Here is a 26,611-nt window from a genome sequence, read left to right as displayed (position 1 = left end):
GGAAATACTTTTCTTCCCTTGCTCTCTCAGGGGAGCCCTGTGTCCACCCAGCTGAACTGAGAGCTGGGACTTGCTCTGCTGCTCTCTGGTTACAGTTTGAGATGTGCTTTGTTTCTCACCTGTGCTCTTGGGACTGTTAAGGGAACATTTTTGTCTCCTAGTGTACTGTGGCTTCCCTGCATGGCTTTCCTGTGCCTCTCAGGCAGCACCCACTGAGTAACTTGCTCTCTCCAAGAATAAACACAGTGGTAGGAGCAATTTCCTCCTCTTGATTTGTAAAAGGCAAGTGCCTCCTACTGTTTCTCCTTGGAGGATTAGTCTCATTAATTTGTGTTGGGTTGGAGATCTGCAGGACTCCGCTACTCATGTCAGTGAGCTGGGATGGATTCTGGGATCTCATCTGATTCGGGTCCTGCTTCTGCACATGCCTGTTGCTGAGCATTCCTCCATCCTTGGAGCTGTGTCCTGAGATGGCCTCAGGCTGTCCAAAGCAGGTGCTTGCCAAAGGAATTGACTTTAGAGGGGTGATTGCTGCCGAGATGAATGCGGATATGTTTGTGCAATTATCCAGCAGCCTCTGATTACCCGATCCTGACTCATTATTCCAGCAGATAATTTACATTTCCCTGCCACTTCAGCAGGAGAGCGGAACTGGCTCGTGACAGCAATACCCCTGACTCAGCTGTTCTGGGGACACAGTGTTGGCTTGAAAATCTTGGTTTTTTAAAATTATATAGGTGTGGGAAGCCTCTTCCTGATTAACATACAAAGAAAAAACCTATTGCAAACCAAGGTGGGTGTCCATACAAGACACAGTCCTTATGCCAAGGATGGTGTAACTCCTGAGAGAAAACAGCTGGAAAAATGTAACAGGGTGTGCAGTAGCACTGAGAGGTCACAGTCTGGGACTAATCATAGCCTTTGGCAGACCTTTAGTGTTTCTCTGGTGCAAATTTTATTGTAATTTAATCTGGGGGTAGATATGGTCTGTCCTGAGACAACACCTCAAATTTTGTGGTAATTTGGTCCATGCTTCTCTACACCTTGGTCTAGGATGTTGGTGTACACAGTATTTCTACACCAAGATTTTCTGTAACCAAGAGTTTCCTCTTAAGTCATTGATTTCTCACACTTACGTTTCATCTGTGAATGCAATTCCAAAGTACTCCTTCTCCTTCAGGTTGAAATGAGATGCCACCAAGTCAAGCAGCTCCTTGGCCAAAAGCTTTGGCTGAAAAACAAAAATGAAAGAAAGTGATTAATGAGGAGAATTGGATAGAACTGTACTGTGCTTGAGGAGGAAAACACTATCCTTGAAACCACTCCACAGCTGTTGCTTTTATGTTCCCTCTGGTGTTCAAGCTAAATCTGCAAGGAACATTAGCTCCTTGAAATGAGCAGTAGTTTCCCTCCTAGGTAAATACTAAAAACCTTGCAATTCTGACCTATTCAGCACTTAATGTCTCTGCAGACAGATGATTTGCTGCCCGCCAGTGCTCGGATCTACCAGGACCAGCCCACTCCTGCCTCTCTGATAATTTTACTTGTTAAAGCTTTTTATCAAGGGCCTTTGCAAACACAATTCAGACACCACTCTCTCACACACAGCATAGATAACACTAAGAAAATACATAGTGCCAAAAGATAGGATGTGTTGGGACCAAATAAGAAGTAAATGACAGAACAAAATAGTTTTCCATTCACTATTGCTTGTCATATAGAGATAAGGATACATCCTCAAATTTAGGCACTTAGAATGAAAGACAGGAAAGTAGCACACACTTTCAAAATACTCTTTGTAAGACAATAAAAGCCAAGCTCGCAGAAAGAGAGGATGGTTTATCACTACCTTTTCTGCAGAACCTTATTTGTCTTTTAACTCTAATGTGTTCTGCTTCTATGATGAATTTTCGTCTGCTCTTCTGGTCTCTGGTTCTTCCAACCAGATTTCTGAAGCCTTGGCAATAGCACAGCTCTTGTCCTGCCTCTTGTAGGAAACAGGGGTACAAAGGATCCAGGTAACTGCAGCCTTGTAATGGCCCTAGATGCCAGAGCTGCAATTGTTGCAGCAGCACTGGCACAGCTGGGGTTGGAGATCCCAACAATATTCCCTGGTGACCACTTATAAGGATTTGGTCTACAAATCTGTGTGCTGCAAATCTCAGTGAAAATAAAACTGTCTGCAGGCTTGACTGCCCCAATGAGTCTGCCAAGCAGCTGAGTCAGTTACCCCAGACTTGAACCTGTTGTTAAATGGAGTTGAAATTATAATGTTGTGCAGAAAATGGGTGGCAGGGGCGTCAGAGCTCTGCTGTCCTCATCAACTGCTCTGTCCTATAAACATAAACACAGCTAGAGTGGAAAAAACCCTCTGATTTGTGCCTAATTTTCAAAAAGATTCATAAGACTCAGACTCTCTGAAAATGCCCCTAAATTCAGCACCTCCACAGTATCTGACACATCTGGGACAAATTTCCTTCTCTGTATATTTCCCTGGCATTCATATGAGCATTACAGCATCTTCTACCCACCCTATGGGGACATCCAATGTGTAAGGGTTTCTAGGTCATGCCAGCAAAGAAAGAAGCAATTATCTGTTGTTATGGTTTGACACTGGCACAATGCCAGAGCCCCTATGAAAATGTGATCCCTCCCTTGAATGCTGTGAAGTGGAATTTAGAACAGAGCGAAGCAGGCTTAAGCTTAATAACAGAAAAAAACTTTATTAAACTACTACTACTAAAGAAAAGAGAAAACTAAAGAAGGGAAAAAAAAAACTACACAAAGATCAAATGAAAACCTTGCAAAACATTCCTCCACTAACCACCCAACTCTAACAAACTACAGCGAGACACAATCTGGACCCTAATCAGGCTTTCACCCTCCAAACAACCGATACTCAGTCCATTGAGGGAACAGGAGTCTCTCCTGTGCCACAGACCCCCTAAGAAACACAGCTCCACATCCTGTGTTTCCATGTCACACATGGCACCGCCCGGAGAAAAAGTTTGTCATGGTGACCCTTCTCCTTTCTATGTACAGTGCTCTTACCACAATGCATGGATGGACAGATTGCTCTTAGGAATTTTCCTTTCAAGGATGCCCTGCCAAGAGGGGAGAAAACAACAGTTCAGTTTTTCATTGTTTGGGACCACAGTCCCCCCCATTTTCTCCTGGGGCCGAGGGCTCAAGAACAGAGATCTTCTTCTCTTGTCTTTCTTTTACAGGTTTTGCCTAAATGCAGCCCTGGCTTAATGCAGCCTCTGAATGCATATGAGAGAAGTTGATGTGTAGGAGGAACAGCCTGGCAGATAACAAATAGGTAGGATGCAACCAGCTTCATTTTAATTCCCAAGTCAAACTTCTCAGGCACAACCATTGGAGGCTCTGCTATGACAACGCTGCTGATTGCATTGACCTTCACTCCTGAACAAGCTCCCAAATAGTGCTTAGAGATGAATGGAGCAGGCATGGGACCATGGTCAAGTCCCTTGTCCCCTTGAGCCCAGTCAAAGACCCAAGCAAAGAGCATACCAGCTACACCAGTCTCACTGGGAGATCCTCAGCTCCTTCCCTCCTGGTATTGTGCTGGATGGGATGGACATTTGCAGCATCCCTGCCTCCTTCAAGATGAATCTCTCTTTGTCAGAGCATTTTAAGGACAAGCTACAGTTTGACTTATGGTATACACAAATATTGTGACGAAGAGGATGGCAAGACTGCCAGGTGAATTCAGAGATTTAAGGGTTCAGTGCAGGTAGTTACTGGGGGCATTGTCTGAGTTTTCTGCTTAACAACAGACAAACAAGCACAAACTTTTAAAGGAGAGAGAGAAAGAGGGGTTTGTTTCCTGCTGTCAATGTACAGTTTGAAGCCTTGCTTTTCCCCTGCCCTTGCCCAAGGGTCCTTGCTCCTTTCTCTTCTGGGTAGCTCAAATTCTCTCTGCACCAGAAAGGGATTTCTTCCCAGCCCAGGGCTACCACTAGAGGAGGGGTGGGAATGCATGGCAGGACTGACTCCTCCATGGCCAAGGCCATGGTGGGAACTGTTGGTGGAGGTGAATCCAGGCATCTCCATGCTGGAATGTATTACAGGCTGGGAGCTGTGTGGCTGTCACTGCCTGGTGCCCAGTGCTCTGTGTGACTCAGTTATTTGACAAACAAGCAATTGTGCTGCCAAGCAAGGGAATAAGCCATCAGTTAGACTGGCTGGGTGCCCCACCTGAGAGAGCAGGGGTGGGAATGGGTGGTGAAACATCACACCTCAAACACAGCAGTTTTCCCAAGCCTGGGTTAAGCACATGGAAGTTATAGGTTGAGCTTTTGCAGGAAAGCAGAATGGAGCAATGAATAGTTGATCTGTAAGTGGCTGCCTGTGGACATGGAGAAGGTATGGGTCCCTCTGCTGCAGGCAGACAACACTGCCACAAGGGATGCTGGACAATGGAGAAAGTTCCTTCTGCTCTTCAGTCATAGAGAACATCACATTATAGACAAATGATGCTCAACTTCCCTTGCCCCATGCACTGATGCATCCACCTATCAAGTGAGGAGCAGCACCCATAACCACCTGCTTTCACCCACCCACCCCAGGATGGGTAAATGCAACATGCTGCTTCCTTATTTCTGCTGAGTGAGACCAGGCTGAAAAAGCCAAGGAGAGGTGGTCAGCATGGTGTGACAGCTTTCCCATGTCTACTGCCCAGAAGGGGATGCTCCTCTCTGAGCACAGCCCCCTGAGGCTCAGCAGGGGCACGATTTCCAGTACCCTCTGCAGCGGGGCCTCTTCCAAAGCCTGTGGTAGCAGATAAGGCAGGATAACCCTTTGCCTTGCAAGATAAGGGAAAAGAACAATAGATGCAGGCCCAGCACTGGAGTGGTGCCAGGTTAGTTTCTGGGCCAGAGTCCCTGAAGAGGCTTATGGCAGTGAAGTTAAGCCCCACTAGTCCCCTCCAAGATTACTTTCCGATCTCCCCTTAAGCTCTGCAAGGTTATTGTCCTTTCCAGTGGAACGACTCGGATGTCCTCCCAACACAGACAGGCAACCTGAGTGTTTGGAGGGAAGGAAGGTGCCTTCTCCAGGTAGTAAAGACTCTTTGAGACAAACCTGCACAGCAGGGATAAGGCAGGACAAGGCAGCCATGCAGAAGCTGAGCTGCAGCCTGTCCTGCTGTCTCAGGAGACACCCCAGGCTGGATGTTAGCAGTTAATCTTCTTGCCATCCGCGATGGGAACGGCTGAGCAATGACCTCCTTTCATGTGAGCTGTGCAGACAAAGAGCTCATTAGCAATGCCTGTGGCAAGTTGTTTTAATTCATTATTAATTTCTGGACTTCATTTTCCAGAGGGAAAATTTTGCATTAATAAAACTTCCATCACATACACATTGAAGGAGATGGGGACTGGTCTGTGAGAGTAGGGAAATCAATAGAAAGTGGGCCTGGGACTTTCTGGATTCAATATAACTGGATGGTCAGCAAGATGCACCCTGTGCATCCCACAGAAATAGATCAGGGTAACAGGTGGTATTCCAAGTAGAAGCTGAACCATGTCCTCAATGATGCAGAGCTACAGAGCTGGACTGTATTGCCCTGGGAGCTGCCCAAGCAAGCATGGAGAGACCCCTCTGCATCTGCTGCTCCTCACCCCCTTCCTACCTACACCTTCCTGGCACCCTCCATGTAACATGTATCACAAAAAGCAGCCTGGGGGGCTGTCATAGCTGCAGCTGGCTGGCCTTAACTTGGGATGGGGAACACCAGGAGAAATCCTTCATCTGGACCAGCAAGGGCTGACCATGCTTTGCTGGTGGGGTAGGTTGTCAGAGCAGCATTATACAGCCAGGGAATCCCCTGCTACTCCCTGCTGCTTCAGGACCCTCTTTGCAGAAAGGCATGTAAAGAACAGTGTTCTGTAAATCAATTGCTATTGTTGCTAGAGAAATCAGCAGGGACCCAGTTGTGGTCCCAGCACACTGGAGCTGTGGCCTTGGGGAAGAAGATCCTGTTCCTGGTAAGTTCTTACTTCTGCCAGGAGGAAAGGCTGAGGGACCTACACTCCTGTGTATCCCAGTCTCTGCTACAGACATGTGTCATTTATTATCCAAACCTTGCCCTGAGGCTTCTCCGCATGGCAGTAACCTGAGTGCTTTCCTGGCTCTGGATCCATAGTTGTACTCCCCAAATCCTACTTCAGCTTGGAACAAGTTACATTTTGCAGCCTGGACTTCCTGGACTTGCAAACATGACATTTTCTATATGTCAGGATCCACCTGTCAGGTATGATGGCACCAAACTTTGTCCAAGGGGTTCTTGATACTCTGCAGAGCAGACAGCTCTGCTGTGAAGTCAAGCCTGACTTCAGAGCACTCTGAGCCTTCTTCCTTTCCTCTTGGAGAGGCAGGGGAGCAGAGATGGACTCATTAGGGGCTGCCTCCTTATTAGTAGAATGACCCAAACATCCTTCCCTGCTCCCTGGCTACGCTGGAGAGGTTTGTCTGAAATGATAATGCCATGCATCCACAAAGCCTCAGCAGTGAGGAGCACAGTGAGCACATGGCTGGGGCTCTTTACAACCCTGCAGGCTTGAAGCAGTGAACTCATTCCCTCCTTGCCCTCCAAAACAGCTGAAGTTTGTTCAAATAATGACTTAGAGGAAAGGGAGAATTTTATTAGTGGTGTCAGGAGGGAAAGGGCTAAGCCTTAGTAGCAGCTCTGTGACTTGAACTTGCCATGAAGAAAGATGATGAAAAAGCACCAAAGGCAATGCAAGAAGGTCTGTATGGGATCACACTTGGCTGACACTCCAAGGGATGTCTCCCTGCAATTCCCCATTGCTTAAAGAGCCCACTCCACACCCCAGACTATAGGCACAGCCTGTGATAGCAAAAACTACACCAAGAAGACTTCAGTGCACACCATGTCCCAGCTCTGTCTGTATCTCCTTGCCTCCATTTAAAGGAGAACTGAGCACTGGCAAATTAACCACAGGGGATGAGTCTCTCTTCCATGCACTCCAGTTATCTCTGCACAGAGGCACTCTACAGGTGTCTCTTCCCAATTAGACACGATGGTAACTTCCCTGAACAACAAGCAGAGCACAGAGAGCACTGAAGGCAAGTAGGGAGGGGAAGGACAAGCCTGAGAGCTCCTTGGAAAAGGGAAGCTGCATGAGGAATGATGTTTCAAACTGCTTCAATGTCAAAATCCCAGAGTTTCATGGTTCTTTGGTGTATTTATTGGACGAGTTCATATTAGCATGAGCTCATTAATATGGGCTGCTGTACCCACTGGGGGGGCAGGCTGGGGTCTGCTCATGGGACACCTCCTCAGTGCTGAAAAGCAGAAAATGAGGATGTGAGATACAGGTGATGCAAAGCAAGACTCTGCTGCTCCACGTGACATGAAAATCCTATTTTGGTGCCTCCTAACACCAGCCACAGTCACTGTCACACAGGTTTAGTGATAATACTGACATGTTATGGGTATGGGCTAGCCACAGGATGGGAGGAGGAGGCAGAGGGCTTCTGGGGAGATTAATCTCTTATTGACTGTGAGAAGCTTGACACCAAGCTGTCGGGAAGGGATGCCAAACAAAGGGACATGTACAAGCTTGAGAAGGGGGTCCATGGGAACTTCATGAGGTTCAACAGGGTCAAGTGCAACACACAGGGTCAGGGAAACCCCTGGTGTCTGGTATTCCCCAGAGACAGGCTGGGCAATGAAGAGATTGAAAGCAGCTTTGTGGACAGGGACACTGGAGTACTGGTGGATGAAAATCTGGGCATGATTCTGCACTTGCAGCCCAGAAAGCCAAATGTGTCCTGAGCTACAGCACAAGAAACATGGCCAGCAGGTCGAGGGAGGCAAATGTTCCCCCCTACTCTGTTCTGGTGAGATCCCACTGGAGTGCTGCATCCAGTTATGAAGCCCTTAGTACAGCAAAAACATGGACCTGTTGGAGTGGGTCCAGAGAATGGTCACGAGGACGACCAGATGGGATGGAGGGATGGGGAGGATCCCATCAGAGGGATTGAGGTCCTCTCTACCTGACAGAGGCAGAATGGGATGTTTCTGCCAGTCATTGTGGAAAATACAGCAGAAACACAAGCATTCCAGTATTAAATACTCAATATAATTAAAAGACAACATTACTGGGATTTGAGCAGAGCAAGGAACTCTGGAATCATGTGTTCCCCCAATGGAAAGACAGACTGCCCACTTTTGGCAGAGAAGCATGTTTCTCTATGACAGCTTCCCATTAAGCTTAGAAATGAGTGAGTTATAGAGAGAGATTATCTATCCACAGTCCAGCAGTGCCATGAATAAAAAACAGATGACACGGTATTAGCAGCTGCTGGTATGTCCCTAGAAACTCAGGCACACACAAAGTATATTTCATTGTTTTATTAACTGTCAAACAAACTGTTCCCCTCCCCCATGTCATAGCTTCTCCCTAATTCTCTGCAGCAGAAGGTTTCTGGGTAACGTACACTTCCAACATATGGACAGACACGTGCCTCCCAAATCTATCCAGCACAGACACATGCTGAGCTGTGGGAACCAGGTACCTAACTCACACCAAACAATGCTTCAGTCATTAAGGGTAAAAACACTGCTACCATCCACTGTCTCCTTGCTGGAGGGACTTACAGTGCAATATAGCACAAGAATGCAGAGATGAGACACTGCTAAGCCAAGTGCTGCAATGCTCAGCACTGATTTTATAACCCAGCTGTGACCAGGCACAGGCTCCAGGACTCAAGCCACTGGTATTTAGCAGTGAGCAGGTTTGGTTTCTGCAGGATGGACAGTGAAGCATATTTAGTTCAAACCAGCCTCTCAAGTCCTGTTGATTTGGTCAAATTTTGCTCAAAATTCAAAGGTTGAATGTTTGAAAAACACATTTTTGGTGGCTTGAGTTGCAGTGTAGGCTGAGGAATGGGTGCAGTGAGGCCAAGTCCATCAGCAGGAGAGGTGAGGTGGAAAAGGAGAGGTTTGCATGAATGCAGAGCAATTCCTCCCGTGGCTGTGCCCAGCGCGGTCCCACCAGGCAGGGAACAGCGCTGCTTCTTGGGTCTGCTCCAGCCTTGGGCAGTGTAATCAGGAGGAAATGAAAGTGCCAAATGCTGCTTCACACACAGTTCTTCCCCTCCACCGACTATTAGCATTTGCTAATGAAGCAAACTCCAGGTCCTCCCCATGAATTAGATCATCTGCTAAAACCAGCCACAGCCCTATGGTCCAACAGCACGGAGGGGAGGTTAGGGCAGTAAAGAAGCCCATACTGACCCTGTGTGTTCTGACTCTGTTCCTCAGGGCATTGATACTCACTGGCAGCAGCCTTATGGACTGTAACTCCATCCCTCCCCTGCTTCCTCGTACACAGAACATGTAATTCTTTCATCCAGGGGCCACTGAACTGTCCCTCACTTGCAATTCTCCTCTTGTCAAACTGGGTCTGCCAACAGCTCTATCATCATCTTGTTTAACCCCTTTCACGCATTTCCAAGAAAAGAAAAAACCATATAAGTCACTCCATATAATATTGTATAAATATCCAGTAATGGCTCTTTTGGTAATTATGTCATCTGAATGCAGGGTAATAATATTGTACAAAACTGCTCAGGCTAAAGGCTTGGGGCTTTAGGGGCTGCAATTCCCCTTATGGGGAATAGAGGATAGATCTTCTATTCCTCAACTCCACGTTATTATGTCAATTTATGGAGTGCACATAATCAAAGCAGGCTGGGATGTAGTTGGGTGAAAAATTATTCATTGAAATGCAAAATGCCTGGAGAGGGAGAGCCTTATTTTTTATCAGGGAACAGCTGAACTCCGTCAGTGTTGGGGACTTGCAGCAGGAGCATTGCTCGTGCCGGCACAGGCAGCACCTCCTTCCCACAGTTAGAGGTTGGCTCTAAAAATCTCTTTTCTTCATTTACATAAACAAATGAGACAACTTGCCTCCAGCAGCCACCTCGGGAATGTGGAGGGTGGTGTCAGAATGCCATTGACTTTTTTTCTTGGAAAGTCAACACCCGCAAGTTGTGGGAATTAAGATTTATTAGGGTCAGAGAGAAATAGACAAAAAAAATTCCCCAAGTTTTCTAAAAAAAAATCTCTTTGGTAAAAGGATTAGAAACACCCTACTGACAAGTTGCCTCAGAAATATCCAGAGATAGCTGCATTTCTGGGTTCAGCTGATACCTGACACTCCATCTCTTAGTCAGAAGGCATTGCTGATACTCTCTAATTCCCCTATATATCAGCAATGGGAATCTGCTTAAATAATTTTGCAGTCACAGAAAGCAAAAATCATGAGCTGGCCACATCTGCATGGCAAATTCATGTCAAAACCAAAATGAGAAGCAGTTGGTTGGATGAAAAATACACTTTTGGGTCTCTAGAATCACTCCTCCCTTTCTTGCCTGATGCAGAGGCAGCTGCACTCTTCCCTCATTCAGAAGGGGTCTGTGTCAATGCCCAGTGACCCCATTCCTCTCTGTTGCCATCTGTATGATCCTACAGCTCCAGCAGAGTTTTCAGGTGACTGCATCCAAAGAGGCCAGCCAGCTGCAGCTGGTACTGGGACAGGAAATCTGCTTCATGCTCAGATCTTTCTCTCATCCACAACAAAAGCCTCAGCACTTCTCTCTTCCCTCCCTCAGCCCTCTGCCCACTCCATCCCTTCTCTGTCTCCACTGGGAACAGCTAATTCCCCATATAAAGACAGAGCCTGGCTGATGTGCTGAGGATGGCAGAAGGAAAACCCCAGGTTTGGGGCTGGCCCTGGCTCTGATCACATTTTTTTTTGTCCATAGACCTGAATTACAAGGAGCACAAGCAGTCCTTTCTGCACAGCATTTCTACAGGAAAGTGGTCAAAATCCTCACATATCCCCCTGGGATATTTTTCTGAGGATGAGAAAAATCACACAGGATAACCTCGTGTGAGGACTCAATTCTCCCTTGAGTTCTTTCTGACTGAACTGTGGCCAGGAGCATGAACTGAGTGAGAAGATCTGGCCAACCACAGAAGCAAAACTGGATTGGAAGGGAAAGCAGAATTCTTTTTCAGAGGGATTTGATGGGAAGTGTGGAATTCCTTATGCTGACTGATGTAAAAATGTTTTTTGTAGCACTGCCAAAGCTGCTGCCAGCTCATCTATCTAATCAGCCATGAAAACATCACTGAAGCAAGTTAAAAAGCTGCCCAAAGTCAATTTGCACATGCAACTTTTATTATTCTTTATTTAAACTTTCTAGATTTGTTTTTGGGTTATTGGAAAAAACAGATCCTCCGTCTTTTATCTTCCTTTGGGTCTCCCCCAAATCCTAACACAACATCAAATCTGGTTTGACCTTTACAAGACACTCCTGAAGACAAGCTTGGCTGGCTGCTTGCTTCACCGTGTGCTTACTCCAGCAAACACTGTGTTTTCATGAGGCTACTTTTAATTCCATGAGAGGTTTTATAGTAACATCAGGAGCTGCATGCTGTGTGTTAATACAGTTTTAATGAAAATACATCCCAAATTTGACAGGTTTGATTGATTTTTTTTAACTTTCAGGGAATTTAGAGCAAACTTATGAGGCACTAACTCAGAAGGACTGGTGCAAAGAAAAGGTACTGACTTATGAGGACCCAAACAAGCAACTTTCAAGCAAATTCAGTTCCTTTAGAGCAGAAGAAAAGCCATTCCCATCTATGATGATGAGATTCACTAGCCCTTTAAATCACCCTCAATGTCTTGAACCTATTAGTGATCTCTTTGGTAGCTTCCCATCTCCTCATTAATGAAGCATCTATGAGATTTGTATGTATAAATGAGAAGAATATGGATGATAGATCAGCAGAGCAGAAGGAAAATACCCACCCACAGGAGGACTTTGCACTGGCTTAGGGCCATCAGTTTCATACAAGCAGTGGAGTGAAGCATTTGTGCTTTAAAACAAGCCATGACTTTCAAGGTTATGGTGGTTTCAGCTTCTCCCACTCCACCTGATCTCCAGGTCACTGGCACTGGGTATGTTAGGCACTTGGATCTCCATGGTTTAGCAGCACTGGCTATAGCAGCACTAGTTACCTGAAAAAGGCCAAAGGAAATCATGCTCTCACAGCCTCAAAGAAGCCCGGGCAACCAGGCAACCCTTTCTTCTTTCCCCCATCCTTGCAAAGAGTCAGAAAAGTCTCATTTTTCAACACAAAGGCATTTAACCTGTGGAAGATGCCCCTGCAACAGAGATGGATTTTGTTGTCATTATCTGCAATGAATTTAAGCAAGCAATGATATTACTGAGGCTGAACATATCTGATGGTTTTACCACAGAACTGGGGGCTCAGATTTTTCACCTTCCTTTGTACGTAACATGCAGCAGTGACGGATACAGAGGCCAGATTAGATGGAGCTCTCCAACTGATGCTAAATGAACAGAAACTGAAGCAGCTCAAGATGCTAATTGCACATGCTGGGGAGTTAAGAGGGTTTGTGTGCAGGGCTTTGGTTCAAACCCATGTCTTAATGCAAAGAAAAAAAGACACAGATATGGCATATTCTGTGCTGCACTCTGGGTTGGAAGTGAGGTGGCCTACTTTAAGAAAGTATGTGACAAATTTATTCAGATAATCGGTATCGTAAATATTTGGCTTAAAGTATTTTGGGTCTTCATGAATATTTGCCTTTCGGTTTCTGGAGATGTGTATAATTTTGAAACAGGGTAGTGAACTTCTGCAAGAAAATCAATTGTGTTTTGAATCATCTGACTATCACATGTGGCAAATCAAACTTTGAACATGAAGTGAGCTTCAGAGCCAGCTTTCTGGGCAGGAATCCATTTCACACTCAGCTGACAATGGGGCTTGATAAGCACTCGGGCAGTGTGAATAACCAGCTGCCTTCTATATATATTTTTTGATTTGGTAGTGTCTGTTGAAGTTTTATATCACTGAGACATTGTTGGTATTCTTTTAAAGCATTAAACCTACCTTGACAAGGTCAACAACAATTTCTATAGAGGTCAGCATTTTTATTTTGAAATATTTGATCATAATTCTATCAAACATTAAAGAAAGAGTTTGGCTAGGGCACATAATGAAATTGGACAGCTCACACAATCCATTTATCTTTTCTACTGTAAACCTCCGAAGCGCTCTAGTTCATCCAGTTTCAAATCAACTGTAGAAATGTCCATCTCCCTTCATGCAGCCTACAGAAATTGGTGCTTGGAAATGCTCTTGATCTGTTATTGCTCATGTGGAAAAGGAAAAATAATTTCCCAAGACATACTAGCTTAGATGCATTCTTATGTTCTGTTTGCTTTTTAAAAATCTCTCCTGAATGAGGATGTTTATTTCCATCCTCACTCCAAGTCACTTCTTCATTGCTGAAAATATTTAGTAAGTTAAGTGAATGCTTATTTTTATAGTGCATTTTCTAAACAAATTAAAATCATTTATTTAAAAACCCCTCCATTAGCAAACCTAATGTAAATAAAGTAAAAAAATAAACTAAAAGTAAATCAAGTAAATAAATAACAGTGCTAGGTTGCATGCATAGGATGAAGTCATCCTGCTCTATTTCACACACAAATTGTGAGTGCAGGGAAATGAATTAAACTTAACAAGATCTACATCCTCATGTGCTGAGACTGGGGAAGGTGAATGCCTGCAGAAGCATAGTGGGTACATGGGCTTTTGTGCATTCATCTTCTCTGTCTGTACTCAGGGATGCAGTCAAATGCACTGGAGTAGATTCTCCATACATGCAGCAATGTTGGATTTCCCTTCCCTAAGGAACTTGGGATTTGAAGCACATTGGTCTTCCTGCATGTTCTCATCAGTTTAATTATCTGTGCAACATTAAGAACATATCACAATGTTGTGAAGCTTCTGGCTTAATATACTCAAATGTAAATCACTCTATGAAAATTCTACTCATCAGACAGTTCTTCCCCTGGGAAGGTCAGGAGAGAGAGGCTGAACTTCACTTGCCAGATGTTGGTTACATTGCTCCTTGCCTGATGGCAAAGCTCAGATGTTATGGGGTGTCAAGTGGTCAGGCTAAGAGAGACAGGGGATAGCTAAGGAAGCTGCTTGAACCTTGAAGTCAAGTAAAAGTGTGATGCATTGTGTAGGTCCAGCTCCCAAGGCACAGGAAATCAGTGCCACCCCACTTCTTGCTTGTATTCTGGCTTCCTGTGCCTGGGTGTGGTCCCCAGGTTCACCAGAGTGGGGACTGGCCCCTGACCTGGCTGGGCCATGGGGCAGGGTCTGATACACCTTGTCCTGTAGGACAGGGGGGCTCTCCACTCTGGCTGAGCACCCAAGAGGAGACTTTGCTTCTTGAGTCAGCAGAAGATGCAAGATATAACCAAGGATTAGATTTGTGATAGACCCATGGTTATTTCAGAGGAAATGGAAAAAAATCAACAACTTTTCATCTGCAGAAGCACAGAACTTTGCCCTGCCTTCAGCATCTGTGCAGTCTTTCCTATTGAGTCTGTACATTCAGGGCTTATATATGAATTCAGCTTCAGTGTGTGTCCCTAAGAAGCAAAATTTCCCATGTCCAGCATGCCTTGGGACACAGCAAGGAATCTGCCTGGATCCTCTGGTCTGGTCCCCTCTGTCAGTCACAGCAGCCACCACATCCAGCACTTGCCCTTGTCAATAGCAGAAGGACAGGGAGAAGAAGCTTCAAGGGGCAGATCAAGGCTCAATGGGCAAACCAGGGGCACAAGCAAGTTCTGGCTCCACTTCTAGATGGATCAACCTGGTGCACATCAGGACAGTCAAGAGCCTAAATGGGTCCTTGCAGTCCCCCCTCCTCACAGCTCTGTTCTAATGCCTTGTAGGCAAGCCCTGATGGTGAATGGGAAGGGGACAAGTATGCTGGGCTTCATTTTCTGACTACAGGCTCACCAATGTCACAGTGCAACCCCCATAAGTATAGGAGGCGGCAAGCAGAAAAATGATTATTGGCCACAACTCAAAAGAAAAGAAAGCAAAACAATACTTGCTCACCATAGGAATTACTGGGAGAATAAGAAAGGCTTATTTCCCCTGATATTTGTAAAAAAAAAGTGCTGGTAATAAACCAGTTCCATTATAAAGGAGGAGGGTGAAATGAATGACTGGATGAGATAGTGAGTGTCTTTTATTAAAAAAAACCCACTAGCAAACAAACAAAAAAAACCACCAAAAAAACAAGCCAAACAAACAAAAACCCCAACCTTTTTTTTTCTGCAAAGAAAGAATAAAGAAATGAGACAGAATGGTTAGGAGAGAATTCAGGCAGCGTAGAAACTGTTAGTGATAAACAGCTACTAAGGAAATAATTGGAAAATGTAAGTGCATACAAATGTGGGTGATGACCCACATACAGGGGCAATACTAGAATTAGCCAATGAATGTAATGAACCATGAAAGGAGAAGCTTGTAGACTGTGGAGAATTGAGGAAATTTTTCTAAGCAGAAGGGATAGAAAGCAAATAAAGGCAGCCTGGCTTTTGAAAAGGAGTGATCCTTGGCCTGTGGATGGGGAAATGTCCAAGTGTACCATGCAGTGGCATAGCACCGTGAGTTGATGGGCACAGGCTGAGCTTCCTTGACAATGCCCAGAAAATGTCTTTCTGGGTCTTACCCAGCCACAGCCTCACTGCAAAGTGAGATGGAAGTGATTAGGCAACTGTATCTCTTCTTGATTTCATTAAACCAGTTGTGGAAGATGGGCAGGAGCAGATCCCACAGTAACAGTGTGGGCAAGGATATCAGAGACCCTGTTCCCAGTAAATGTCATTGAGTGAGAAAGTCATAAGCTGGGCCAGCCTGGAGATCAGTCATGCTGCTGGCAGATGCTGGAAGCACAAACACCTCCAGAAAATGATGCTGGAGGTCTTGATGGCCTCTGGCAGCTGAAGGCATCTCTGCTGACTGGCCAGCAGCCACACTGCCTGTGTGACAGATCTCTCTCATCTCTCTCTCCCTCCTCATATCCTACCAGGTGACCAAACCCCAAACTTGCTCTATGGCAAGGAATAAATGAGTTTATAATTTCTAATGCTGAAGGGCTGCAGTTTTAGAAAGATTTGCACTTCATAAATTGCATTTAATGTGCTTTCTGAAAAACTGAGAAAGGTGAATTTGGGCAGGGAAAAGGTTTTGTCATTCTCTGTGATAAAGCAGGAGAGATGTTTCACTTGTAGTAGGGAATTAGCTTTGACTTGCCAGGGGCACAAGTGCCCCAGTGTCAAAATTCTCCTTTCCTTCACATACCCTTCCACAACTGTGTGGTAGTTTTTATCCCTTGCATTGGGAGCATGCCATGGACTCAGTGGATGTCTGCCTCTGATCAGCATTCAGAGCTTCATTACTTAAATGGTGGGAGCTGGATTTCTATTGGTTTTCCTTTCCATATACCTTAAGCAGTTGTTGACTAAGTGAAAGCTTTGGAAACTGGGTAGCCATTGTCTGAATATATCCCCACAATTTACTTGGACTTTGGTATTAACTGGTATTAATCAGGACCAGTCAGTTAAACTCTGATATGGCATCAGGAAAAAAAGAAGATCTCACTCCATCGTTTTTTCCTCATGTGTCTGGGGCAGCCCTGCAAAAGCATGGGATGGGCTGAGTGCAGCTTAGAAGATCCTTGTAGCACAGGAAACACCTATATGGGATGCTGGTCCCTGTGCCATCAGCTGCTAAGCAGGAATAATACCCTGCACCATTAAATCACAATATAAGATGTCCTTTCCCACCAACGATATAAGCTCCTATTGAATGGAATTCAGTAGGAAAACCTTTATTTCTATACATTCCCCTGCAAAAATTATTCAATAGCAGCTTCTTGGTCACTTCAATGTCTGGACTTCAGCTAGATTTTGGAGGACTATGGAGGAGTATATTTAGAAAGACAATGTTCCATTCCACTTGCCATAAGGATCAGGAATACATTTGCTTGCCTATCTGCTGTCCCAGGAAGTTCTGAAAATGAGACTGCAGTTTGTGCAAGGAAAAAGGTGCCAGAATCTCTTTGAAAAGAAACTCAATGGCAAATATATTTCACCCTGCAGTGTATGAATCCACAGAGGAACTCTTGCTGGTAGGAAAACTTATAAAAAGGAGATGAGAAATCACAGAAAAGGCAAAATTCTCAAACACAGACTTAATCTCACACAGAAAGTGGTTATATGAGAGCAAAGAGATATATTATATCCTTATAGTGTAAACCACTGCTGCTCAGTGGAGATTCATCCATCACTACCAGAAGAGAAGCTGGCCTATGGCTCTTTGCTGGTTTGCCAGAGTTTTATTAAATGCACAAGTATGCCAAATCTGTAATGTCTAATAGTGAATTTGTTTAACAATGAACTCTTTGAAAAAGGAGTCCCAGATGTGTAATTAATAATGAATCAGTGATGTGAAATCTGATCCAAAGCCTACTGAAGCTGATAGACAGACTGTGACTTCAAGGGGTTCTGGATAAGGCTCTCATTAGGCAAAAGGGGAAAAAAAATTAAAAGCTGAGCCAGCTAGCTGATAAAAAAAAAATATTATAGCTTGGATTCTGTGCTAAACAGAGACATACAATAATCTGCACTGCACATAAATCCCTTCTCTGCTGACAGGGGACTCACACATTTCTGTGTCTGAAGCTAAACTTGAAATCTAGGAGATAAAATAAAATAAAAAAAGAGCTGTGAGAGAGAGTTCCAAAAGGAAAACCTCCAGCGGTTTGAAGCACAGCTCATTTCCTCTTGGCATGGACGGGGACATAGCTGTCACATCTGGGGCATCTGGAGGCAGCAGATGCTGCTGCTCCCTGTGTGCCGAGGCCGTGCTCATCCCTGCCCTGCTCCAGCCTGAGCTCCCACCTCTGCTCAGCCCTGCTGGCTCTCCCTCAGCTCCACCAAACAGCACAGGGATTATCAGCCTGGAATTCCTGCCAAGCCCAGCAGAGCGTGGTGGCCAAAGGGGGATGCAGCTTGTCTTCCATCACTGCAGCTTAATTCAGTTTGTCAGGGATGCAGACAGTTTGGGTGAGCCTGATCCCATCAGCACCACCCCAGCATGGCCAGAGTGTGCACTGGGAGATGGGGTTCTGGCAGCCTCTGGTTTTCATTTGCCTTTCAATATGACTGTAATGGGGAGGTGGAGTCGTTTGCTGATGAGCAATTTCATCGTCCCATGTCTTTTAAGGGACACATAAAGTGCACATATTAAGTCATCCCCTTGAGTCAAATATTTTTAAGTACAGTAACACAGTACATTTTTAAGTAATCAAATAATAATTAAAAATAATCGTCTCCCATTTCTGCTGAAGAACGAATGCATCTACATTGAATTTGCTTCTTTAATAGCAAATTGTAACTCAATCTAAATGTAAATTCCTGGAGAATCTGTTATCTAATTCTCATTATTTCCACTTGCTTAATGCAATTAAAAACATCTGTCACTGATCAACTGTCCACACAGTGAAAACAAATAATAATTCATGCTCTCTGCCTCCATAGTGTTTTTCAGGGAATGGACTGCTTTAGAACCAGCTGCTAGAGCCCAAGAGCTAGAGCTGTGCAAAATGCTTGTGACAAGCTCTGAATCACAGCAAATGTGCCTGACCATCAGTGTCTCTGTAGCTCAGTGACATTTGCTGAATAATTTGACAAATTCCCAGATACATATAAAAGTCACCATCCTGCTTTCTAGAAATATTTGGCTCTGGGGTACATGATGTTCTGCCAGGGACAGATCTCACCCCTCATCCCAAGGCCTGGACCCAAAGTGGTGGTGCAGCATGCAGATGCAGCTTTGGTTGCTGAAGGAGCATCAAAAGGCCTGTGAAAGGGACATGAGTGTAGGGAGGAGAGACAATGGAGTTACTGGGGCTTACCCCAGCTGCTGTCTGTTCCAAATTTATCTGCCTGAGACAAGAGTGGAGGGAAACAGCAGAGTAAGAAGCAGTCAGAAATGGGCATCCCATCCAGCACCCATGAGATGAACCAGGTCAGGGGCATGGATGGTGCTTCCTCCTTTTTAAAGCACATTAGTACACATAAACTCTCTGGCTGCTCAAAATACAATAAAAATGAAAAGAGAAGATGAAGTTTAGAAGAACTGAACATCATGAAATAGGCTTGTTCATCCCCTGCCCATTAGAGATGGGGATGAAGAAGGAGTAAAGGCAGAGTCCAAGTGGAAAGGTATGCTAATCAGGCATCTATTGCTGAAATGTCCTCAAAAGAACAAAATTAATCCAAAAACTAGTCTTTCTGGTAATCAAAGCAATTCCACAAGCCAATGCCACAGCAAACAGCCTTTTTGCCTTTGAGCTGCTGAGAAGCCGGAGGCACATCCCATGCAATGGTCTGGCTGCTACATGGGGCCAATGCATGGATGCTGGGATAAAAACAACAAACAATAACCAACAACACAACAAACCAATAAACATCAGAGGGACTGGGGAAACTCGAGCAATGGCCTTGCCCACATCACCATGTGGGTCAGAACAACTCTACACATTAAGTGACCACCCTGGCTTCAAAGTGAGGAGGGAAATTAAGTGAAAATGGCTTGGCTGGCATGGTTTATTTTATTCTTAAAAAGGAAAGATGCAAATCTCTTTAGTTAATTCCTTTCCCAGGAGACAAGCATCATTTAGAGATATTACAAGATCCACTCTGACAAGCTGAAGTCTCTAACACTGTCTGGGCTGCCAAGCCAGGAGGGTCAGGATGAGCTGGAAGTTGTTGGCCTGTTCATGATCTCGTCAGGTCACATTTAGTCACCACTGAACCTCCTGCTCCAACCCCCCTGATTCCTGTAACCACAGGGTAATACACCCAGCAATGAGCCACTGGTACCTCTGCAGCTTGGCAGTTTGATCCCAGTGGCCCAAAATGTACCTGTGCCCGTGGGAGGGTGAGGGGCTGCCTGTAGTACTCAGTCCCTGTTACTCCAGGGGATGAAGAGGATGGTGGCTGCCAAAGGCAGATGTGACAGGGACCAGGCTGCTGCCTGCTTGTACAGGAGGGCACAGGAGGCACTTGTTCTGCTAATGGGGATGCCAAAGACTGGCAGCACAGAGGAGGGGAGACTCCTCACCAACACAGAGATAAGTTACTGAACCAAAATCTGTACTATTAACCAATTTTTCCAAAGATACAAGGCTTCCAGAGCTGGCATGTTTTGTTGGCTTTACCTCCAAGCATCTGGTTTGACCTGCTACCAAGATAGCTTCTAAGTTGGAACAGAGACTGAAGCTTCCTCCCAAGGCAGACTTGGAATTGTGCTTCTTCCTCCCCAGATATGGGCAGTTTCCCAGCAAAGGTAATAACAGGAGAGTTTTCGTTCAAACATAATTGTAATGAGCCATGTCCGAGTGCAGAGAGATGGGAAAGTAAAAGATATCCTATCTGTATTAACAACCTCTCATCCAAAAGGATTGCCTCCTTGGGAGAGGTTGGGACAGAAATGAAAGGGGAGAATGGTTACATCTTGTTGCTCATGATGAGCCAATGCAGGTTTTTTAAAGCATGACCCAATTATAAGCCAAGAGCCATCTTCTCTGTCCTGAAAATTAGGAAAGCTGATGGTTTTTCTGATGATATCCAGTATTATGGCTGACACAAGTGCCACAGGCAGCCTTTCTGTGCTGGCAGTGACTGCCTCACTGCTCCTCCAGGCACCCAACTCACGGCTGTGCTGCTGTCCTGTGCTACTGCAGCCCTGGGGGAGGAGGGGAACTCGGGGAAATAATCCACCAAAGAGAGAGACAAATCCATTTTGACTTGCCAGAGCCCAAAGCCTCCCCATAAGTAGGCACTTCTCCAAAATAAAGACAGAAAGGACCAACAAGCCACACACTGGGGATACTGCAAAGGTTGGAGATTTGCTCTATCACTTGAGGATGGCATTTTGCATCATTTCCAGAGAGAATGGTCCGAAAAAACACACTCCTGGACAAAAGCAGAGGGAATAGATCAGGACTGTAGAGGGAGAGGTGGGGTAAGCAAGGCTGGGGAACACTCAGGTCTCTCTCAGGAAGGGCAGCATGGTCTCCTTGCATGCCTGTGCTGCCCATTCCAAGCCTCCTGCCCCCTCTGTGTGGTTGGAGGTGTCTCCTTTCCCTCCTGTGCCACAGGCAGTGGGCTGAACCAGCCCCAGCAGCCTTTGCTGGTAGCACTGTGGTGCCAGACCCTGCTCCTCTTTGCTTTGCTCAGTGTCATTGCCAGAGTGATGCTCAAACCTGTGTCTGTGTAAGCACACCTGAGCTGCTCTAGGCCACCTGGTCTGAATCCATTGCTGCAGGCAAACTGTTCCCACCTGACACCATGCAGCCATGGCCAGCTGCTGCTCTGGGATCCCTGCAGCAAGGGAAAGGAAAAGGAAATAATTTCCCTGTGAGACAGGTAAGACCCTTTCTGCTCATTATGTGCAATGCCCCTGAGCCCAGGAGCCTCACTGTGGCCAAAGCTCTCAGTGTCATGCTGAAGGAATTGCCTTTTGGTTGAAAGTTGAGATCTTTTGTCTAAGTTGTGTCCACTGAGGCTGAAAAGGAAAAGGAATAGAAAACAATTTTCTGTAAGCTGAGTAATGCAGCTTAGACAATCAAGCTGCTCACCCATTCACTGTCACCCTAGTATTTATACTGCAAAGCCTGATAGCAGCTTGGGGAAATGTTCCACACTGAAATGCTAGCTCCAATTGGAAATGCACCTTTTTTACCTTTGCACGAAAGCAAATCTGCTATGCTGCCTCGTTCATCATTTCTCCTGAGCTACACTCCTCTAGATTGTTCAATATCTCTTGGAATCATCTCTGGTACATCTATTATTATTTTTCAAAATTGCTTGCTCAGACCATGCTATAAAAATAATTTTCTATTTCCACTATCTTCCAGGTGGCAGCTTCTATCCTGTGCCACATTTAGCACTTTCTCACCTGAATTTACTACTTGAGTTTCTTGTCCAGCCAGAAGGACACGAAAGGAGGAGCTGGAGCCAGAACAGGACTGATACAACCACACACAACCACCCACAGTGTGAACAGCTATGAGAGAGCTGATTGCAGAGTCTTTCTGCAGTTGAGGAGAGAAAGGGGCATTTCAGATGATCACTTTTAGGATGAGCTCAGCTGAGCCCTACAAGTGTCCTCCTCCCTCCACCACCTCTAAAAGCATGGCTCAGGCACAGACACCCACACTGTTTGTGCCTTAAGTTAGAGCAGGTGAATCTCACCACTGCCTGCTGTGGAACACATCAGACAAGCCAGGGCTGGAGGTGAGAGATGGGATGTGGCACCAGCACAAGGGCTACTCCACCATGAAGGAACAGCAGCAGAGAGTAGGAAAGGCCTTTGAATTTCAGCCTCACAGTCCTGCTGCTAAACCTATTTTACTTCCACTGTTGAGCTTGTTGGTGCCTCACAGCTGAGCAGATCCTGCAGTTGCTCCTGGGTGAGGGAAGGAAGGCTGGGTGACACTGTTCCCCGTGGCTGGAGCAGCATCTCATGGAATACAATAGCATGTTTCACAGCCACTGTTGGACACTGGCAGGTTGGTCCAGGCTGAACAAAAGCTCCACTGAAACCACAGAGCAGTTGAGCCTGAAACAATAGCGAATTTCTGAATTTCTCCCGAGTAACTGTGAGTGAGATGTTTTCTCTGTAACAGACCTATTAGATGCTGGATGTCCCATTCCTGTATTGGTATATGTGGCAAGAGGTCAGCAGGACAATTTAAATTGCTGATGCTCTGCAAAGCTTCAGGAGTTACCTCACAGGAAAGGAAATAGCTTTCTTCCTTCACCAGATGTTTTAGTGAGATTTTCATCAGCTCCTCCCCTGCCCCCCACAATTTTGACAAGTTCCAGGTGTGCTCAAAATTAAGGCTTTTTGACAAATTTTAGCAGAAGAACTGCAAAAAATACTGAATATCTTCGCCCTCTTTTAGCCAGCTGTAAAGAACATTCAGCTCTCAGCATATGCAGTATGAATAAACATGTGTCTTCAGCTTATCTCTCTCCTGACAGCCCACGGATAGCTCCCCAGCCTGTATTAGTTTAAATGCAATTTATTCTGCAAGACTGATAATAGGGGTATTGATTACGCAGGCCTTTGGAAATCACACCCTCATTTCACTCTGTGGAGGGCAATGATTGCCATTCCCAGCTCATTTTCTTAGGAGCTGTAAGTACTTTGCTGTGGGATCTTTCTCCTGAGGTTCCTCGTGGGGCTCAGTGACAGGGGTCCTAGGGCATAGGGGGGAAACAGCTCTCAGTGTTCTGCAGCCTTCAGGCAGCTCAGAATGAGGGGAATGTACCAGGGAAGCATCCCCTCCTCCAAATAACTTCTTCAAGACACAGAAGTACCTCTGCTCTCAGCAAGGTCACTCCTGAGCCAGCACATTCTCGGGGACACTTTGCTCCCAGCTCCCACATTGTCCTCTGCCTCCACCTGTCCCAGCTTCTGCTGATGCTCCTCCTGCCTATGCTGAGGAACAAATCTGAACTATCCCTGCTGGGTTTCATTAATTTCCAGTCCAGCCTTTCCCAGTCACAGCTTTGCTTTCTCTAGAGCTGCTTGACCAGATTGACCTTCGGCTCAGATCCCCTTGGAGGCTCTCCATGTTCCCTGTCTCTTTGGGTTCGTGGCTGATCCCTGCCTGCAGCTGTGCACCCTACTTGACCTCTTAAAATCCTGCTCCCTGTGACCCTCACTGATGTGCACGACCTGCCAGCTTGCTCTGCACAGCCTGCCTTGCTGGAATGCTCTCCTCTGGCAGCTCCATCCCTTGAGCACCACCTGTAGCACAGGGGTTGTGTCCATTCTCTGGGCAGCCTGGACCATGCAGCACACCTGGGAGCTGCTGAGCCTGGACCAGCACTACTCTGCTGTTCTGAAAGGAGCCAAGCCAAGGTGCAGAGCAGAGGCTCTTCACCCCTAAATCTAAGCCAGGCTCAGGATTTCCCTCTGAGATGCTAATTCTGCTTCTTGTCCTAAATCGTTTCAGTTCTGCCCTCATAATCAAGGGCAACCTTGAGATTACCTGCTTTGCCACCTTCACCCTGCCTGAGATCCCTCTGGCTCTTAAGCTGAACTCCCCAGCTATGCACATCAAATTTCTTTATTTTCTGCCCCCGTTCTCTTTTATTTCCATTTTACAGCAAACACTGTCCTCTTCAGGCTTAACTTCTGTGGAATTCTGTGTTTTCTAGAGCCTAAGCTGAGAACTCAACCCCCAAGATACAGCCCTCCAGTCTGACACCAGAAGTTCTGCAAGCCATGGACGGCAGTGGTGGATGCTTTTTGAGAGAATTAGAAGCTCTGCAGAGTGATTCAACACAGCCTTGGAGGCTGGAAGGATGGATTTGGGAGCACACCTGACTCTCCTGTTCCAGTTTTCATTTATCTATTTACCTGGTCTAAGATAACACCTAGGTATTTACAGCAACGGTGTCTGCAGGAGGTGTGCTGGCTGGGAATGCTCCCAGCACCAATGTTCCCAGCACCACATTCACCTTGGAGCAATGCCAAATGTATATTTTTTTTTTGTAAACAGACAACTTTTCAGCAGAAGAGCTCTTAGCTCATTATTCACTGGTTGCTCAGTGGGAGCACAGACATGAATTGCCAGTCTGGGGTCCCACCTCCCTTTTGGTCCAGCAATCTCTCCTCCATCTCTCCCCATCCCATGGTGATCAAGCCCAGCCATATATTTACAGTTTGCAGCTGTGCTCAAAATGGTCAGAAGTTTCAAACAGAAACCTGGGAGGCACACAAAGGCCAGGAAAAGTCCTTCCTGTCAAGATAGTGGCTTCACACTCCTCATCTGCCCTGGGCCACAGGCTGTGAAGCGGTAATTCTGTGCTTTGTCCCAGTGATATAAATCCCACTTCAGAAACTGCTTGGCAGGATCTTTCTGAGTTGTTCCAAAGCTTTGGACTGCCATAATTTTTAATGCCAAAGATGTAAAAACATCCCATCTGCCATTTTGCAAATACTTGCTGGACTGGACTACAGTCTCACTCTTGCTGTAGTAAATCAGGATTTGTTTCTGAAAGTAACCACAGTCCTAACACCGCAATTTGGGAAAATAGTCTTCTTTCTAAAAGGCATATTTGAGCCCACTTCAGCTCAAACTCATTTGAAATTATGATTCAATTTCAATGTTCTCACATTTTCTCATTGTGAAGGACTAGATCCTGCCAGAGTTCTAGTATAAAAGTCCATTCAAGTTCAGCCTGGTCTCCAGTTGTTTGTCTGCCCTACAGAAAACATGTTTTTTTTTATTTTGGAGAGGAGCAACACTCCACCCTATAGCTTTCAGAGCCACTCAGAGGACGGTTATCAAGTCACTTCTTGTATGAAGTCAAAGGAACATTTTTCAGTTGCTTCACAGCAGGCATGGAGAGGCTGGGTGGGAAGAGGGGATGCAGGGATCTCTCCTCAGGCACTCACCAAAGGCACCATCGAGCTCTCCATGCCCAGCAGGATATGCCCTATAGACAACTCCAAGAATAGATTCACTGGGCAGCTCCTGCAAGGGAGGGCAGTGGGGCTGGCAGGGCAGTACTCACCCCTGTGCTCGCTCCCAGCCCAGCACTGCCACTGCCTTCCACAGGGATGGTTAAAAACGCCTTTGGAGCAGAGCCTGGTGCTCTGCAGGGACTGGAGCTGCCTGTCCTGCATGGCAAGAACAGCTACTGGCACCCAAACATCTCCATTTACGGTCAGGGCTGCACAGCTGCATTTCTGAATCAGCCCTGGATGGAGCTGATGTTTCCAAAAGGATCCCCAGTTTTGGCAGTGAAGCAGGGCTGGACCCCATTCTTCTGCAATTATTGTGTCTTCCCTGGGGAGACTGAGGCCATCCTGGGGCTTGAGGCTTGTTTATCCCACACTGAGGGTGGGATATATTGCTGGTCCTCATGCAAAACTTGTATCCAAAGTATCAGCTTCTCCTGATGTAGGCAGGTGCCAGCCTCAGCACCACCTAAAGGGGAACCTTGGCAGTTTTCCCACTGTGCCAAGCCAGGTAACCACCCTGCTCACTGGCATACAGAAGTGAGGAAGTAAGAAAACGTTGGTAAAACCCCATGGGGGTTGCAATTTCTTGATCACAAACAGTACTGAAAATACTGCAAAAACTATAACAGATTCCTGGGAGGAGAGCAGACTGTTTTATTTCTCCCTCTAGCCATAATTAATGGAGCTATTGCTCTCAAAAGGTGCCATTGCTTCCACCTCAGGCTGGTGCCAGCGAGGCTGATTCCAGAGGAGTGAGGGGCACCGGCGTGCTCCACACTGAGCATCTGCACTGGGACAGCCACGCTGGTGACATGGTGACAGCCATCCCTGTGGCAGTGAGTCAGCAGCCCACAGGGCACTTTGCCAGCCTGGTGCTGGCTCACAGCTCCAGAGTCTCCCAGTCTGGCTTGGAGGCGGCTCCTGGGGATGGGATGCTGCACCACAGCAGGCACACTGCAAACAAACCCTGGGCTCCTGAAAGTCTCCTCACTCACTTGATCAAAGCAGAGCTGGTTTCGAGCAAGGCAAAAAGGGATGTTCAGTGCATCCTGTTCATTTTGGTGGTGCACGTACAGGTGTACTGCT

At 46.0% G+C, this 26,611-nt stretch overlaps 1 protein-coding gene across 9 annotated transcripts in view; it reads right to left on the bottom strand.

Annotated features, from left to right (window-relative positions):
- FRMD4A (FERM domain containing 4A) overlaps positions 1–26,611 on the bottom strand; it is a 356,772-nt gene that overhangs the window by 95,606 nt on the left and 234,555 nt on the right. For all 9 annotated transcript variants that reach the window (XM_021531010.2, XM_077783672.1, XM_021531005.2 and 6 more), the window contains one exon: positions 1,137–1,231. In XM_021531010.2, coding sequence (XP_021386685.1) covers positions 1,137–1,231 — 95 coding nt within the window. The remainder of the gene's footprint in view (positions 1–1,136; positions 1,232–26,611) is intronic.

The sequence above is a fragment of the Lonchura striata genome, chromosome 5, assembly GCF_046129695.1.
Source record: "Lonchura striata isolate bLonStr1 chromosome 5, bLonStr1.mat, whole genome shotgun sequence".
In the NCBI taxonomy this organism is placed as follows: domain Eukaryota; kingdom Metazoa; phylum Chordata; class Aves; order Passeriformes; family Estrildidae; genus Lonchura; species Lonchura striata.
Note: the sequence above shows the minus strand (reverse complement) of the source record. Positions and strands in the feature narration are given on the sequence as shown.